The following is a 15,671-nucleotide window of genomic DNA, read 5'->3' on the forward strand; positions in this document are numbered from 1 at the left end:
TACCACTCCACAGGACGTGTGAGTTAACAGAATACTTACTTCTTTCTAAGAAAGGACAGGATGCTACCTTTGCCTTCATGTCCCACTAGCCAGGAGATATAATGAAGTGGCTTCACCCTAAAAGAGACAAATATCCACCAAAATGTATTATGGAGATGAACATTCTAAATCAATTCAGAAAGCAAAGATTTACCATACATGTACTTCAAAAAACTGACTCCAACATTACAACAAGTTTGGGAATATAATTGAAAATACACTTTTGTCAGTGAAATATTTATTTAGACAAGTACTATAGCCTTGTAGTATCAATAAACAGAAAAAGACTCAACTTCTATCTGAAATCACCAGAAGAACATAAAAATTCACATTCCAACAACTTTTATGATCAATTTCTTTACCAACAAGGCACTTGATCCTTAGCTAGGTCTATCCTTTCCTGCCCAGTCCTGGAATCTATGATTGTCCATTTCAATGTTAATATTGAATTAATATTAAATGAGATCATATTTGCAAAGCACTTAGCATGTGCCTGGTGCAGCTTAAGTGCTTTACAAAGGCTTATTCCCTTCCCTTCCTCCTTGGCCCCTCCCACTTCAAATACCAAAAGGTAACATATTTCTAGGTTACGTCACTTCTACAAATATTTACAAAACTCTACAAATGAGTCACATGCAGTGAGATGGGATGAAAAGAACCAGCCAGAAAAATCAGAAAATCCTGTGGCCAGTCACTAGCAGGCTGTTGTGCCCTACCTGTTCTCAAGAGGTGACATGAGAATAAAACCAACAAGAAATGCACAAGCCCTCTGAAAAGTCGGTTCACTGAAGAGTTGTTCTACGTAAAGCAACAACTTAAACATCACACCAGTTATCCCAAGTGACTTTCTTTAAACCTTTACCACAGAAAAATCTTGGCTCCAAGTTTTAACTATTCTTCCCAAAACTGCTTTATAATTTTAATGCCTGCTGAAGCAGTGGTTGTGGTCACATACTTAGAAAATCACAAATTAACTGTGTTATTATCTGTGTTATCCTATATCTTTACATTTTAATCTGGTTGGGGCCACTCTGGGGAGTTTTGCCAGTGGGCTGGGGGTTGGACACCTCTAGGATAAGGTACACTTACTTATAAAATATATAGTCTAAGTGGACTAAGTTGGCTTACACAATCCCCGAAAGAAAGGTCAGCACAAACCAAATAAGGACAACACATGGTTTCCACAGGATTTTTTAAAAGCACACTGAACTGGACCACAGCTTTCATCATAACATCACGGAGCATTCCTATGCACTCTCTTCAACATCAGTGTCCAAGCAGCCTCTACAACATGCTACTCCTCTGGGTCTCCCTTAAAACTAACTAGCTAACCTTGAATGCTCCTATTAAGACAAGCAGCCTGAGTTGTCTAGGTACAGAAGTCAAATCTCTTTCTTCATCTGAGGGATCATTCCAGAACAACAGGCCCAGAAAGAGGCTGCAATAAGTAATGTGGGTGCCTCTCCAACTCACAGGTTGGGTTGGGTGTCTGGTACGCCTCCACTCATTGGGTTAAGTTACTAAACTTTAAATATGACTAGAGCAGGCTTCATTTTTATGGCTACTGACACACCAGTACCATATTTCTATAAGTAGAAAAGAAAATAATACCTTAATGACACCAATGCATATTAACAAGAATCATTAAGAAGTTGGATATAGGTAGAGCTGAGGCCATAGGTACAAGAAGCCCCTATCTTCCCACCTGGACTTGACACCACTCAATCTGCAGCAGGTCAGAACTCCCCTCTCCAACGCACCCCCCATAACATAACAGACCTCATGCTTCCAAGACAGAGATTACCCACAAGTGAGAAGGCACATTTTTCAACCTTACCTGTAATGCTGCTGCTGGGGAGGAAGAGCCCACGTGATGGTCAAAGCATGCACCTTCCGGATAGGAACCACTAAATGGGAAGAGATTTTAGATATACATGTTATTCCAAAGACTTTGACTCTTTTTTAAAAAGTGTGGGTACATCATAAAAATGAACAAATTTTGAAAGACTTACAAACTCTGATCAATGAAATGAATGAACTGGCAGACTGACTCAGCATACAGAATGGGATAATTTTTGGACTTAGCCAATGTGGAAATCTGTTTGCCTGGACTAAACATACTGTTACTAGGTTGGGTTGTTTTGGGGTTTTTTTTTTGGGGGGGGGGAGCAAATTCTTGTTAATAGAAAATTTTTAAAAAGTAATTTTTAGTGTTGGGTTTATGGTGAGTAGTATTTTGTTAAAAACAACTTCACATATCATCCACAAAAATATTAGCTACACTTCAATTTGATCATATTACTGGAGCAACAGTCCACTTGCCCTTTTAGCAAAGTATAGTTTAATTTACTTTCATGGATCAGAAAAGTGGTGATGTGAAGGGGATGTGGTAACATGAAATTTGGCAAGTGAAGAGGTCCAGGAAGAAAAGGTTTTTATAATAGAAACAACCAGTGACAGGGGAATGACTAAGCTATTAATATACAGGAACACTATAGAACTGTGATAAATGAAGATACATTTATAATTTTCCACTAAAGTCATCCTCCAATATTTCCTTGTTGCTTGGAGACATGTATAGGTTTTTAAAGCCTAGGACCCAATGGAACACAGGCTCAGTTGGGGCCTGCAGGAAGGTAGAAGGGAGGAGAGGAGCAGCCAGGGGACACTAGCGAAGGTCATTGGTCATCTCGTTAAAGATTGAAAGGATCATCAATAGAGGCTGACTGGGGAGGAAGAATACTGATGGGTACTGGTAGAGAGAAGATCTCCACCAATAACACCTGGAACTTTTTTGCAGGATGAATCATATTGACCAAGTTAACATACTAAGTGAAAAATGTAGAAGAGTATTCACACACACATATACCAATGTAAAGACAAATAGGGTGAGAAGACCATTTTATTTTATACACGATAAATTCCCAAAATGTCCCAGCATAAAAATTAAGAAGAGAATTTCACAGCTGTCAACCATTATTGGAACAAAGTTCTGGTAGAGATGAGGAAAGAGAGAGACAGTTGGGTGCAACAGATGCTAACCATATTTTGTGCTTAAAGTTTGTTTCCCAAACTTTTAGCTCTGAGGGCTAATGAAGTAGACTAGATTAAAATAATTAGGTAAATTAAAACAGCATTCTGTAACATAAAGTTGCTTTCTTTTACTTTTTGGATTATGATTAATCAAAACTGGGCAGTTCAACATGTCTATAAAGGGATTTAACTTAAGGGATTTAAATGAATTTAAATAGGATTTAAGTGTAGTGATCTGATATCCTCAGCAAAAAATTTAAAGGGAAATGACACAAATCTATATTTTATATTCTCTATATAAATCTATATTCTCCAATAGGTCAATGACCAAAGGATATGAACTGATTTCAAAAAAAAAAATGCAAACAATGTTAAGCAAAAACTGTTAAAATCACTAATAATCTAAGAAACGCAAATGTCAAAAACTCTGAGATGTCATCTCACCCCAAATCAATTGGCAACAAGAAAAAGAAAGAAAAATTTGGGAAAACAAAAAACCTCAGTGATGGTGGTAGATCATGCTTTCCAGCCATTCTGGAAATCAATCTGTATTTACACAAGAAGAATGACAAAATTCTTCAAATGAATAAACCAAGAACAAAACTGTTCATGCCCTTTGATAGAGCATTCCCACCACAAATGGGTTTACATTGCAAGGAGATTAATGACAGCAAAGGAAGACCTATCAGTACAAAAATGTTCATGGCAGGGCTATGTGGAATAGCAAATGTTACCCCAAGAGCTCCCTGAGGGCAGAACTAGAGTTTGGGGGCATTTGAAGCTGTCTTTGCATTCTCTAGTGCTAACACTGTTCCTGGCACATACCAGGCCCGTGACTTGCTTACTGATTTGAAAAGGTGAGAAGCAGTCTGAATAGCTGAGGAACAGACAGTCAGTGCTGCTGACAGAGTGGTGAACCTGGAGTCAGAAAGACCTGAGTTCAAATCCAGCCTCAGAAATTCCCTAGTTGAAAGATCCTGAGCAAGTCACTTAACTGTTTGCCTTAGTTTCCAAACAGCAACGACCTCCCAGGGTTGTGGTAAGGGGATCAAATGAGGTAATTTTTGTAAAGCTCTTTGCAAACTTTAACGTGTTATATAAATATTATTATAATAATAGAATTAAACAAATTGTTTTATATAGTAAAATGTGAATATGAAGAATTCTGCGAAATATGAAAAAAATTTGTCTGAACTTATACACAGTGGAAAATGTGAAAAAAAGAACAATATTCATAATAACTATTAACAATCCAAATTAAAACTTTATAAAGAAAGATTCAGATAAAAAGTCAATGGACAGTGATACTAGAAGTAATAGTAATAGCACAGACTTGCTTGCTTTTGAACCCCAAAGGGGCCAGTTGTGAAGGGAAGAATCATTGCATCTAAAACACCCCGAGAGACCAGCGAAGGGACAGAAGAATCCCACTTCTTGTTGTGAATTTCAGGGAGATTTGTGACTTTAGGGGCTTTGTCTGAGACATGATGAAATATATTTTATAACAAGAATGGAAAGGAATTAGAGTACTACAAATGAGTTTCCTGTTCACTAGGACTTTTTCCCCACGAAGATCTTTAAGTTTATCTGTTCTTACAGAGCTGTAACCATGCAGAGCACTGCAGACTATGTGTGGGTGACTGGCTACATCAACTTCCAGCTAAAGATATGGTGCTAACAACAGATGTCCAAACAGACCCTAGAGAAGGGGCAGGAAAGGGAAAGAGAGGCCCAACAAAGACCTTGTACAGGGCCTAGTTCAGCAAGAGAAAAATATGAGGGAAGTGAGAAGATATGTGCTAACAGAAAAACAGTTAAGTATCTAAGCAAGCTAACTAAGAAAAGATTTCTTTTCCTTCCATGTTTATCCTTGATAAAGTTTGTTTCAACACATCAAAGCCTAGAGTCACAAATCTCACTGAAAATAGCTAAAGAGACAGACAGAGAGAGGAGGAGCGTACTTCTTAGGCACTCACTAAGGTTGGGGGATGCCACAGCTGATCATCAAGATGGCAAGGGACAGGCTGCTTCTAGTTAGTGCTGGGTCCTAATGCCATGCAATTCTCATTTCCAAAATAGAACTTAGAAAAGTCTGAAAGAAGATGCTAAAGGAATTTCACAAACCTCTGTACAGTTTGTTAAATGCTGGCGTGTCAAATGGATCCGTTAAATGGCCAAAATTTGGTTTCGGCAATCCACTGAAAAGAAAAACAAATCTCTTTGAGTTTAATGGCAAAGTCTTTCTAAACCAAAGGTTCTTAACCTATTTGGTGTCCTGGATCCCCTTGTGAAATCATCTGGTGAAACTGATGGAATCCTTCTCAGAATCACATTTTTAAATGCATTAAGTAAAATACATAGGATCACAGAGAAAAAAATAATATTAAAATACACTTATCAAAATGTTTAATTTTTTTTTTTAAATTCACACTCCCCAGATTAAGAAGCCCTGTTCCATACAATTATTTCCAATAGGTCTACCTGATCCCTACACAGGTGAAAAGAATTTATGAGCTCTCATATACCCTGAATTCTAATAACTCCCAGAGAAGCCTCCTCATCATCCTAAACTCAGGCCCAATGCCTCAGACCATTTTAAAACGAAGAAGAAAACGAAGCTCCCAATGGATGTTTGCTCATCTAACGGCCACTGAAGGCCAACAAAGCTTATCCCCACCTTGCAGACATTGAAACTGAACCTCCAAGGGAAGTGATTTGCCCAGGTGCACAGAGCTATTAAGTTCTGGAGTCAAAGTAAGCTAGAGTCCAAGTCAACACTGCAAATTTCCCTGTCTCCTTCCATCTACCCTCTACTCTCTCCCTAGACTAAGTTGTCTAATATTTTTCTTACTGTGCTGACCCAAGGCAAATTACTTCCCTTTTCTGGGCTTGCACTTCCTTATGTGTTCAAAGAGGGACGGGGTTTGACTAAACATGGGGCCCCGAAAATGGTGTGGGGGAGACAAAAAAAAACTGGAGTAATTAGGAAAAACATCTAGAAGGCGGCCCTCGGACTGAACTTTGAAGGCGGAAGGAAATCACGGCTGACAATTTGTGATTCTAACTTTCAAGCAAAATTTTCATTCTTAACATTTCTTAACTTATCCTCCATGGCTCATACTACATAGAATGGGCAAGGTCAAAAATGCCTAAGGCATAGCTCTTGTTCTTCACCAATTATTCTAATATATATTCTGATAACCTTTAACCTCAGTTTCCTCATCTACAAAATGAGAATCACAGCATCCAGTTCAAAGAGTTGTGGTGAGGATCAAATGAGATTTTAGTAAAGTGCTTTATAAACCTTAAAATGCTATAAAACACAGGAGCTGCTAGCAGCAGCAGCAGCTTCACTATTGCTATTATCATAATCATTCATGTACATATACATTGAAGCATATATGTGGGCCTAGCGCTTTTCCCCAGAGGTTGGAAGGGAACAAGTAGACAGAAATTGCTTGAGTGACAGAGAATCCTACAAGCAGAATGGTGAGGCTCACCCCTGGGTGCCTCATGAGAGGTACACAGAAGCCACTTTGATCAGTGCATAGTCCTAGCAGAGGTGAGCTGTGCCAGCTGGGATCCACACGGGCTATGGCAGATCCTGGATCAGGCCCAAACAGAGCCCAAGATGTCACACAGTGGAACACCAAGCTATCCTTTCTTTTCACATCAACAAATTATGCCAATGTAAGTTTGTTTTGTTTTATCCTAAGACCCAAATGGACTACTTTACACAGACACACACAGACTCTCTCTCTCTCTCTCTCTCTCTCACACACACACACACACACACACACACACACACTCTCTCTCTCTCTCTCTCTCTCTCTCTCTCTCTCTCTCTCTCTCTCTCTCTCTCTCTCTCTCTTCAATAATTACTACTTAAGAATTAAGATCTTTAGTGGCTAACCCAGAGAAGACTAATTTTACCTCACCTTGGTGCTTTTCTCACTCCTTCACAAGGTTTCTAACATAGTGAAAGTCAGTTTAGCACAGCTTTCACTATTTTTCCAAAACTTCTCCTTCCAGAACCATACTTCACAATACATGAGAGGTGCCCCTATGGCTCTTGGAGAGACCCCACCAACCCTCAGTGGTTTTAGATAAGAGCTTAATGATGGACAGTCTGGAAGTCCAAGACAGCAAGGATCATTACCAGGACAAGAATATTTTAAACCACAACTGAAGATGACTTCCCCTAAAGTGTAGAAGAGTCTGGATCTCAACCAGTGAAGGGAGTGCCCAAAATAAATGGAAGAAACCAGATATCTTCTTAAGTACCTCAGTGTCCTAATGAGGTTACTAACAATCAGTGGAGATCTGAAGGAGGTTCAGTTAATGATGATGCAGACATTGTTCCAAATCCATCTGACGGGCAACCTTTTTGGTTATTCTCTTCTCATAATTTGAAAGGTTATGTTAAGATTTTCAGCACAAGAAAAGGTCTAGTTTACTACCAGACACAAGAAGACGAAAAAGGATTTTTTTAATTTACCAAAATCTCTCTTCACAATTCTGTTAACTTTGGGGTACTTTTAAAAATTAGAATCCATACCCCAAAAACATTCTAAGAATTTCATTTTTAAAAATATAGGGTATCAATTGGAAGGAGAGAGAAAAATCATCATCCTCACACAATGTGACCCTTCCCCACTCATGTCCCAGTAGGGGGCCATCTCCCATCCACTACTATCACTACAGAAGGTCCATTCACTGATCTCCTTTCCTCTGGTTCCCCTTCTTCAATCCATAATGTACAAGCTGCCAGTTCATCTGCCTTCACTACAGAACTGAACACATTCCTCTTCAACTCAAACCTTCTCAAAGGGAAAAGAAGCAGGGAGAGAATCAGCATTGACTAAATGCCTGCTCTAGGCCAGGCATGGCGCTAAGCACTTTACAAATATCTCATTTGATCCTTATAACCACCCTGAGAGGCAGGTAGCACTGCTATCCCCATTTTACAGCTGAGGAAATGGAGGTCAACATTTTAAGTGTCTAAGGCCACATTTGAACTCAGGTCTTCCAGCCTCCAGGCCCAGAACTCTGGTGGCCCCCTGGAGGCCATTCCAATGACTCGATTACCTGGCCCCCCAGAAGCCTTTCCCTGTTCCTCTTAATTCTAATGCCTTCTCTCTGTTGATTATTTCAAATGTATCCTGTCTATACCTTGTCTGTATGTATGTGTCTGCAAATTATCTCCATCATTATGCTATGAGCTCCCTGAGAGAAAGGACTATCTTGCACAACCCCTGGCACACAGTAGGCACTTATTAAATGCTTACTGATAGACTGACAACTGCAATTCCTGAGCCTTGTATTAACAGTTTTCCAATCTGCTGTCAAATTACCTTCCCATTTTATCTTAACAGTCTTCCCTCCAAACACTGGATGCGCCAGCCAACCTGGTCCCCCACTGCACCTTGGCCTTGGCTCATGTAAACCCTTGCAGTGTCCACCCTCCTCTTCTCCTCTAAGACTTGGAGAAACTGCCCTCCTCCACCAAATCTAACACTGTCTCACCCCTCACACACACTCACCTCACACCACCCCTGGCCCAGGGCTTTGCACAAGCCATGCAATTCATCAATCCCTTTCTAACTGATAAGCACTGGGCGGCACTACAATCCTACAAACACACCCCAAAATCTATGGCTGCCAGTACAATTTACCCAGATCTCTTTATCAAAGCCACAGAACTGAAGATAAACCAGCCCCAGTTGGAAAGCAGTGGTGTCAGTAATCACACATACATGAGCACACTCACAGGGCAAGACCTTGACTTCCAAGTCCCCTGGAAATCCTGTGCCCCTGATCTTTAGCCAGATGCCTGCCTCTCTCTCTCTCTCTCTCTCTCTCTCTCTCTCTCTCTCTCTCTCTCTCTCTTTCTCTCTCTCTCTCTCTCTCTCTCTCTCTCTCTCACACACACACACACACACACACACACACACACACACACACACACACACACATATATACATACACACGTACACCACTGTGCTACAGTCCTGTACCCACAAAGGACAGATGCCTCTTCCTCCCTCCCCCCAACCCCTTCTATGACTTCAATCAATAAACAGATGGATATTAAGTCCCTACTATGTGCCAGGCACTGTGCTACCCAGGTAATAGGGCTGCAAAGGCAGAAGTGAGATGGTCCCTGCACCTGCTGGGGAAGAGTATGGAATCCCACAGAGGATAACCCAACCATAGTTCAATTTATAACAGTGTTGTAGTTTTTAAGTTCTATAGCATTATTTGCAAATACTTTCACAGTTCAATTTCACAGTTCTAGAATACTATTAGTTTACCTTCTAATCATTAAAAAAACCCCAAAAACTAGGCAGCCTGGCTACCCAACCATCATTTAGAAAACTACTTCTATGAGAAAATATATTCTTTAGTTCCAAACAAGTAACTTGGAACACCAATCTACTTGTAAGCTGGGAACACCTGTATGTATGATGTATCATACTAACCAAAGGTAGTAAACCTGTGGCCTCGAGGCCACATGTAGCCCTCTAGGTCCTGAAGTACAGCCCAATGACCGAATCCAAAATTTATAGAACAAATTCTTTTATTAAGGGGACTTGTTTTGTGGCGTTTGAACTCAAAAGAGCCACACCTGAGGACCTACAAGGTCACACTTGTGGTCTGGAGGTTGCAGGTTCCCCACCCCTGGGACTAGACCATTTGGTCACTTGCTCACCACCCAATACATAACTCTATACACTCGCTATGATTTAGTGGCTGGGCCAAGATAAACACCTTCCCCCCAGTCAAATCATCTCTTCCAACAAAAGAAAGAACTCTTAACACTTTGGTGGCTCTGGGTGCTCCTTCCAACAGCGCAGTGGCTACAATCCATCCTGGGCACCATGTGGCCTTGTTCTTCCACCCAGCATGCAAGGGGCCTTCCTCAGTGCTCTCACAGTTGTATGGAGGAGAGCAGGCAGTCTGCTCCTCAGTTACCCCTGAACACAACTGAACACACTTCAAAAATAAGACAAGATCTTTTTCATGAGCAATCAGTCATGACCCCTGATTTGCAAATATCCTTCTAACTCTGACCCCTGGAAAAGGTCCTGACCTAAGAGTAAAATCCTGGACAACTCATCATACTTCTGGGTCCTGGCTTCCTTGTCAGAAATGAGGGGATGGGGGCAGGACTAGACAGTCTTTTAGTTCTAAATATGAAAAGAAATCTCTTACTTGTTTGGGATGTTGGAGAAGATTTCAGTTACCCACTTTTCCAAGGTATCAAGTGTTTCTAGAAGGAAGAAAAGAGACTTGAAATGCAAGGTATTTATTCAAGGCAACAGACTGCTTGTGACCATTTAATGGAAAGAAGTGGATTTGGAGGCATAGACCTTGGGCTTAAATCTCAGCTTTGCTAACAACTGGCTGTGGGACCTTGACCAATTCACAACCTCTCTAGGGCTGAGGTTCCTTCCTTCTCCATGAAACAAGTGGCTACAGACTGGAATGAGATGGTGAGGAAGGAACAGCTTCACCTCCCAAGGTCCTATTGGACTCACATCTGAGATGGGCTTGAAAAATGAGCCTTCTGACTCTGGAAGGGCTGGCCCAACCAAATAAACCAGAAAACCCTGCTCCAAAAAGTCTGGACTGACTGAAGGAAGACCAAGGGAAAATCAACTCTGACAGAAAAAATGCTTCATTTTTCTTCCAGGAGAATTTCTGAGAGAAGAAATACCCATATCCTAAGAGATGGCTAACTGTATACCAAAGGAGCCTCAATGGCCTAGAGGGAACCTAAGCATGGCAATGCTAATTGTGGGGGTGGAGACTATGGACTCAGAAGGGAAGCTATTCTTCCCGACGGCCAGGATCTCAGTTCCTTCTCTGGATCTCAGTTTCCTCATCTGTAAAATAAGGGAGTTAAGACTAGATGATCTCTTTTTAAGACTCATGCTAGCTCTAGAATCCCATGAGTCTAAATCCCTTGTCTATGGAAGACTCCCAAAGAGAAAGGGGCCCCTGCCTGACTCCATTTAACCCTACTTTCTTTTCCTCCTAAATGGCTCAGCATAGAAAGGCTATATTTGCTCCACATCAATTCATACTATCTGTGGTTTACCTCGTACATGTCTTCTTAGCAAGTTCCAGGGAAGAGACAAGAAATGGGCAGAAAGCCACAGCAGCAGCCTCCCTTCACTAGGAGACTCAGCCAAAACTCAAAAACCAACTTTGGAACTGACAATGGGAACGTTAACCCAGAAAAGAAGAGGCTGAGAGAGGCAGTGTCAAGTGGCCATATGTGGCAGACTAGGACTGGGCAAGGCCAGGGCACAACAAAGCCACTGATCAGGGTCAAGAGACCAAAAACATGTAGGGCTTATATGTGATATTTGAGGAAGGCATAGGATGGAAACACAGTTCATGAGGAAGTCTGCTATTGAGGGAAAAGTGGATGCCAACCATGTTTACTCTGCCAGTTCTTTCACCCCAATAGAGGCCACATGGGCTCAGGTTAATGCAGGCATCCTACAGGGTGCACTGGAGAGTAACTGGGCAAAGAACATTTTCCCTGTTTCACCAAATCCAGTGTAATAGGAGAGACAAACAAGTGTACAACCAGTGCAGGGAGGCATTCAGACTGATCCTATGGACTATTTCTTAGTGCTAGCCCTCAGGTGATGCTCATAAAACTGCTTCCAGAGTCAGTTGGAGGGTTCCTGCCTTCCTCTGCCCATCTGTAGCTCCTCCTGAAGCCAGCATCACCATAAACCAGCAGAGCAGACATCTTACCTTTTGACTGCACCACTAAGGTCATGTAATGTGCAGAGTAATAGTGCAGCCAGAATTCTCGAAGTCTGGCATGGGTGTCAATACTGTTCCTTTTTGGCTCGTGTTTGAGGGTTTCCGCATTCCCTAGGAAAGATGAACAAGTAAGTACAGCAATAAAAGCCTGCTTAAGACACTAACACCAACCTGATATGTTTCGATTCTTCATGAACCCAAAGAGATCTCATATTCAAATAACTGTGCTGCATTTAACCAGTTTGAAAAAGAAACTAGGAAACCAAACATTCAGAGAGATTTATTAATGTCAACAGCATGAAACCTAAGCTGCTATGTTTTCTTTTACTACACGGCAAATTCGCTTCTAAAAGGCCTGAGTCTGAACCCAATTAAGTACCAACAGATACATCAGAAACCCAGGTAGAACTATGGCCCAGTCAGGAGCCACAGGCCTGGAGCGAACAAAAGACTTCTCACAACTCTATACCACAAGTAGAACTAGAAGGGGCTCTTTGTCCTTCAATAACTAAACCCCTTGGAATGAGACAGACCTTGCCGCTAGATATTCTACAGGAAAGACTTCCTCCCCGTAGCCCCTCTCTAAGATGCCTTTAGGTGACCTGGGGTTCTCCAAGGCTCTGCCAGCACAGTTAGGTCCCAAAAGCAGCTGGAAAGGCTCCAAGCAGGAGAAAGAGAAGCGGGATCAGCCTGCACTCAGCAGAGTTTGTATAAAAAACAATTACAACCTCCATGCTTCCTCCTAGTGTCTTATTTCTCAGGTCGTATCTGTCTTGACAAACAAGTCAAACAACTTACGAACACTACTGGGAGCAGACAGAGTGGAATCAAGCAGGCACAAAATTTCAATTAAATGTGCCTAGTGGGGAGTTTGTGTTTGGGTCGTGTGTTTGTTTTGGTGATGTCTCACCACAAGGGCAGGTCAACCCTTTGTAAAAAGAACTACAGTCTGACATGACAGTCTGACATGCCCTCAGAGCAAGACTACCCATGACAGGCCCTACCCCCTCACCCCATACTGCCGTCCCCAGGACACAGGCTCTAGAGAACATAAAGATGACCCTAGAAATAGGCTACTTCTGGAATCAATAAAAGGTACTGCTGTATGCCGACAGGAGAGAAAAAAGTCCCTGGAAATTATGCCTCACATATCTGAAACAAATTTTCTCTCAATGTTTAAAACAAACCACAAAGCCAATCTATCAACAATATTCTTAGGAAAAAGAAATAATCAATTTCTTTTCAATGGAAATACATAACAAGCTCCAAGACCTAGCCACACAACACCTCAGACACAGTAGGCATTGGACGCATGCTTGTTTAGCTGCCATCTAAAGCCCTTTTCTCAGAAGAGTCAAGAAAAATCACTGGAAGATGCCCAGGTTTAGTCTACTCCACAGACCTCCTTTAAGCACCAGGCGTTCGTTGTGTTCCTGAGGTGTTATGGCTACAAAACTAGAAATGGCAACCCTGTCCTTAACAGGAAATGAAGGTGACAAGAGTCAAGAAAGCAACACCAAGCACCCTGACGTGGCAACCAAGCAAGTCCTAGATTGGAAGCCCTTCATCCAATGAGCTCCCTCTGAACAAATACTGAACCCAAACAATGAGAAGGGTCTGCTCATTCTGCCTGGTCCTCCTCAAGTCATCAGTATTTCCCAGCAGGGACTATAAGCTCCATTAGAAAGCTAACTCCTGGGCCTGCCACTAAGAGCAAACTATCTTGAGGTAAAGCATGTGGTTCAACAGCTCTGCTACTAAAGGGCTCAATCTTCATGAGAAGATCTGACAAGACAGATGCATTTAGAACCCAACTTACCCCAAAAGAATTTCCCCATAGGATGCCCAGGTCTGGCAAGGCTTCCAAACAACATTTCCTTTCTGTTGGCATCTGAAGGTCTTGCAAGTTGATATTCTGTCAATTATAAAGAAAGATGAGTTAATACAAGAATATAGCCAGGGAGTCTTCCCAGGAGCCCATGAGGACAAAACATTACATGTAGTCTCAATGGAGGCAGCTCTTGGCATCCAGAAAAATCACATTTCCAAAAGAGATCAAGCAGAGAACAACTTCATTCCATGTACCCTTTGTCTCCATTAGTACAAGCACATCCCTGTTAGATGGTAGCACCCTTTGGCAACTGGGCACCCAGAAGTGACTAGGGAGCCAGCACAGGGTCTTTCTTCTCCCTGCTGTGAAATCCACCAGCCCCCAATCCCTATTCTCTTCCCCCACATTACTGAGCCCAGTGCCAGACACAGGCTCCAGGCTCAAATGGAATGACACTTCCTTTCAAAGGCACCATCAGATAATATGGTTTTTATTTTTCATACCTTTTAAACACTCAAGGTTTTTAAAGGCACTTTCAATAGTGACCATTCTAGAATGTATTGCATGCTTTCCTGATCCAGAATACTAAACATAATTTAAACTAAACCAAGAACATGCTACAATGGAAAGAGGCTTTGAAGTCAGATGAACGAGGTTCAAAGTTCACCCCTGGACAAGTTACTTTGTCTCTCTCAGCCTTAGTTTTCCCATCTATAAAATGAAAGGGCTGGCTGGACTGGTCGGCCTCAAAGAATCCTTTCAGCTATAAATCAATAAGCCCATTATCCTATATACAGGAGCTACCAATCAATGAAGACACAAACCCACTGAAGGCTGACTTTTATAACCATAGCACAAAGAATCCCAGACATCTGTGAACCAAGATGCTTAGATGTGTCTGAGACCTTGGAGGACTGATTTTTTTAATGAAGAAAAGTTCATCAATGTGAAAGAATGGCAAACCCAATCTTGTGGAACATGCATAGCAAACGGAGGTAACTGGCAGATGTCTGAGGGGTACGTGTGCGTTTATGTATTGTGGACTGTGACTCCTATACAGCTCAGATCAGCTGGGAGCAGGTCTGCTTTCACCCAGTGTTTGTCACAGATGAAACCACACACAAGCAACATGAAATTCATGTTATGCTCAAATTGTTCCCTAACATATTGATTACATCAGAACAAATTTATGTTTTCACAACAAGCACTGCACGACAGCTGACTATTCTCCTTGACTGATGGAAGTGAGCTGGTTCCCACACTTGAGCAACATGAATATCCTGCTCCACAAGCACACGATTTCCAACACGCCAGCACGCCATCTAAATTTCAAAGGCAAGTAAAAAAGTAGTAGCTAAACTGGGATTTTTTCTTACTCTGATGGAGAATTAAATCAGTCACTTACATCATGTTCATCCGTAAAAACAAGGAACTCATGTTCTGGGGAAGTAACGAGGTCCTAATAACAGTAAGTGACCTTTCTACAGAGTTTTACAAACACTATCTCACCTGATCCTCAAAAACCACCCTGTGAAACAGGAGGTACCACAAGAGGCCCCAAGAGGAACAGTGCCTTCATCAAGATCCCACTGCTAGTAAGCACCAGCGGCAGAATCTGAACTCTAGTCTTGAGTCCAAACCTGGGGAGCTTTTCTGCTTGACCACAGCTGCCTTCAAAATAAGTGAGAACCAAAGCACCTCTGAGAAAGCATCAGTGCCCAGCAACGGAAAAGCAAAACAGAATGTCACATATTACTCTAGACTGCTTTTCACAAAAGGAAAAATGTGAATTCCTCTATCAATATGAAGAGCAGCCATCTCAAAGTCTGCCACTTCAGTAATGTGCAATCAAGCAGCACCATCACACTGAAGAAGACACAGTCCTGAGCTGTCTGACTGTGCAAGGAGACAAAGGGATGTGCACAAGGACTAGACCTGGGACTACATGGGTAGAGGACCCCTCTCCCAAATACTGGAGACA

General features: G+C 41.8%; 1 protein-coding gene across 1 annotated transcript in view; it reads right to left on the bottom strand.

Moving 5' to 3' along the window:
* NRDC (nardilysin convertase) overlaps window positions 1-15,671 on the bottom strand; it is a 74,594-nt gene that overhangs the window by 31,375 nt on the left and 27,548 nt on the right. Inside the window, 6 exon segments of the mRNA XM_072649430.1 lie at window positions 40-117; window positions 1,877-1,946; window positions 5,197-5,270; window positions 10,288-10,345; window positions 11,848-11,970; window positions 13,679-13,774. Of these exon segments, the coding sequence (XP_072505531.1) occupies window positions 40-117; window positions 1,877-1,946; window positions 5,197-5,270; window positions 10,288-10,345; window positions 11,848-11,970; window positions 13,679-13,774 (499 nt within the window).

The sequence above is a fragment of the Notamacropus eugenii genome, chromosome 2 (assembly GCF_028372415.1).
Source record: "Notamacropus eugenii isolate mMacEug1 chromosome 2, mMacEug1.pri_v2, whole genome shotgun sequence".
Taxonomy (NCBI): Eukaryota; Metazoa; Chordata; class Mammalia; order Diprotodontia; family Macropodidae; genus Notamacropus; species Notamacropus eugenii.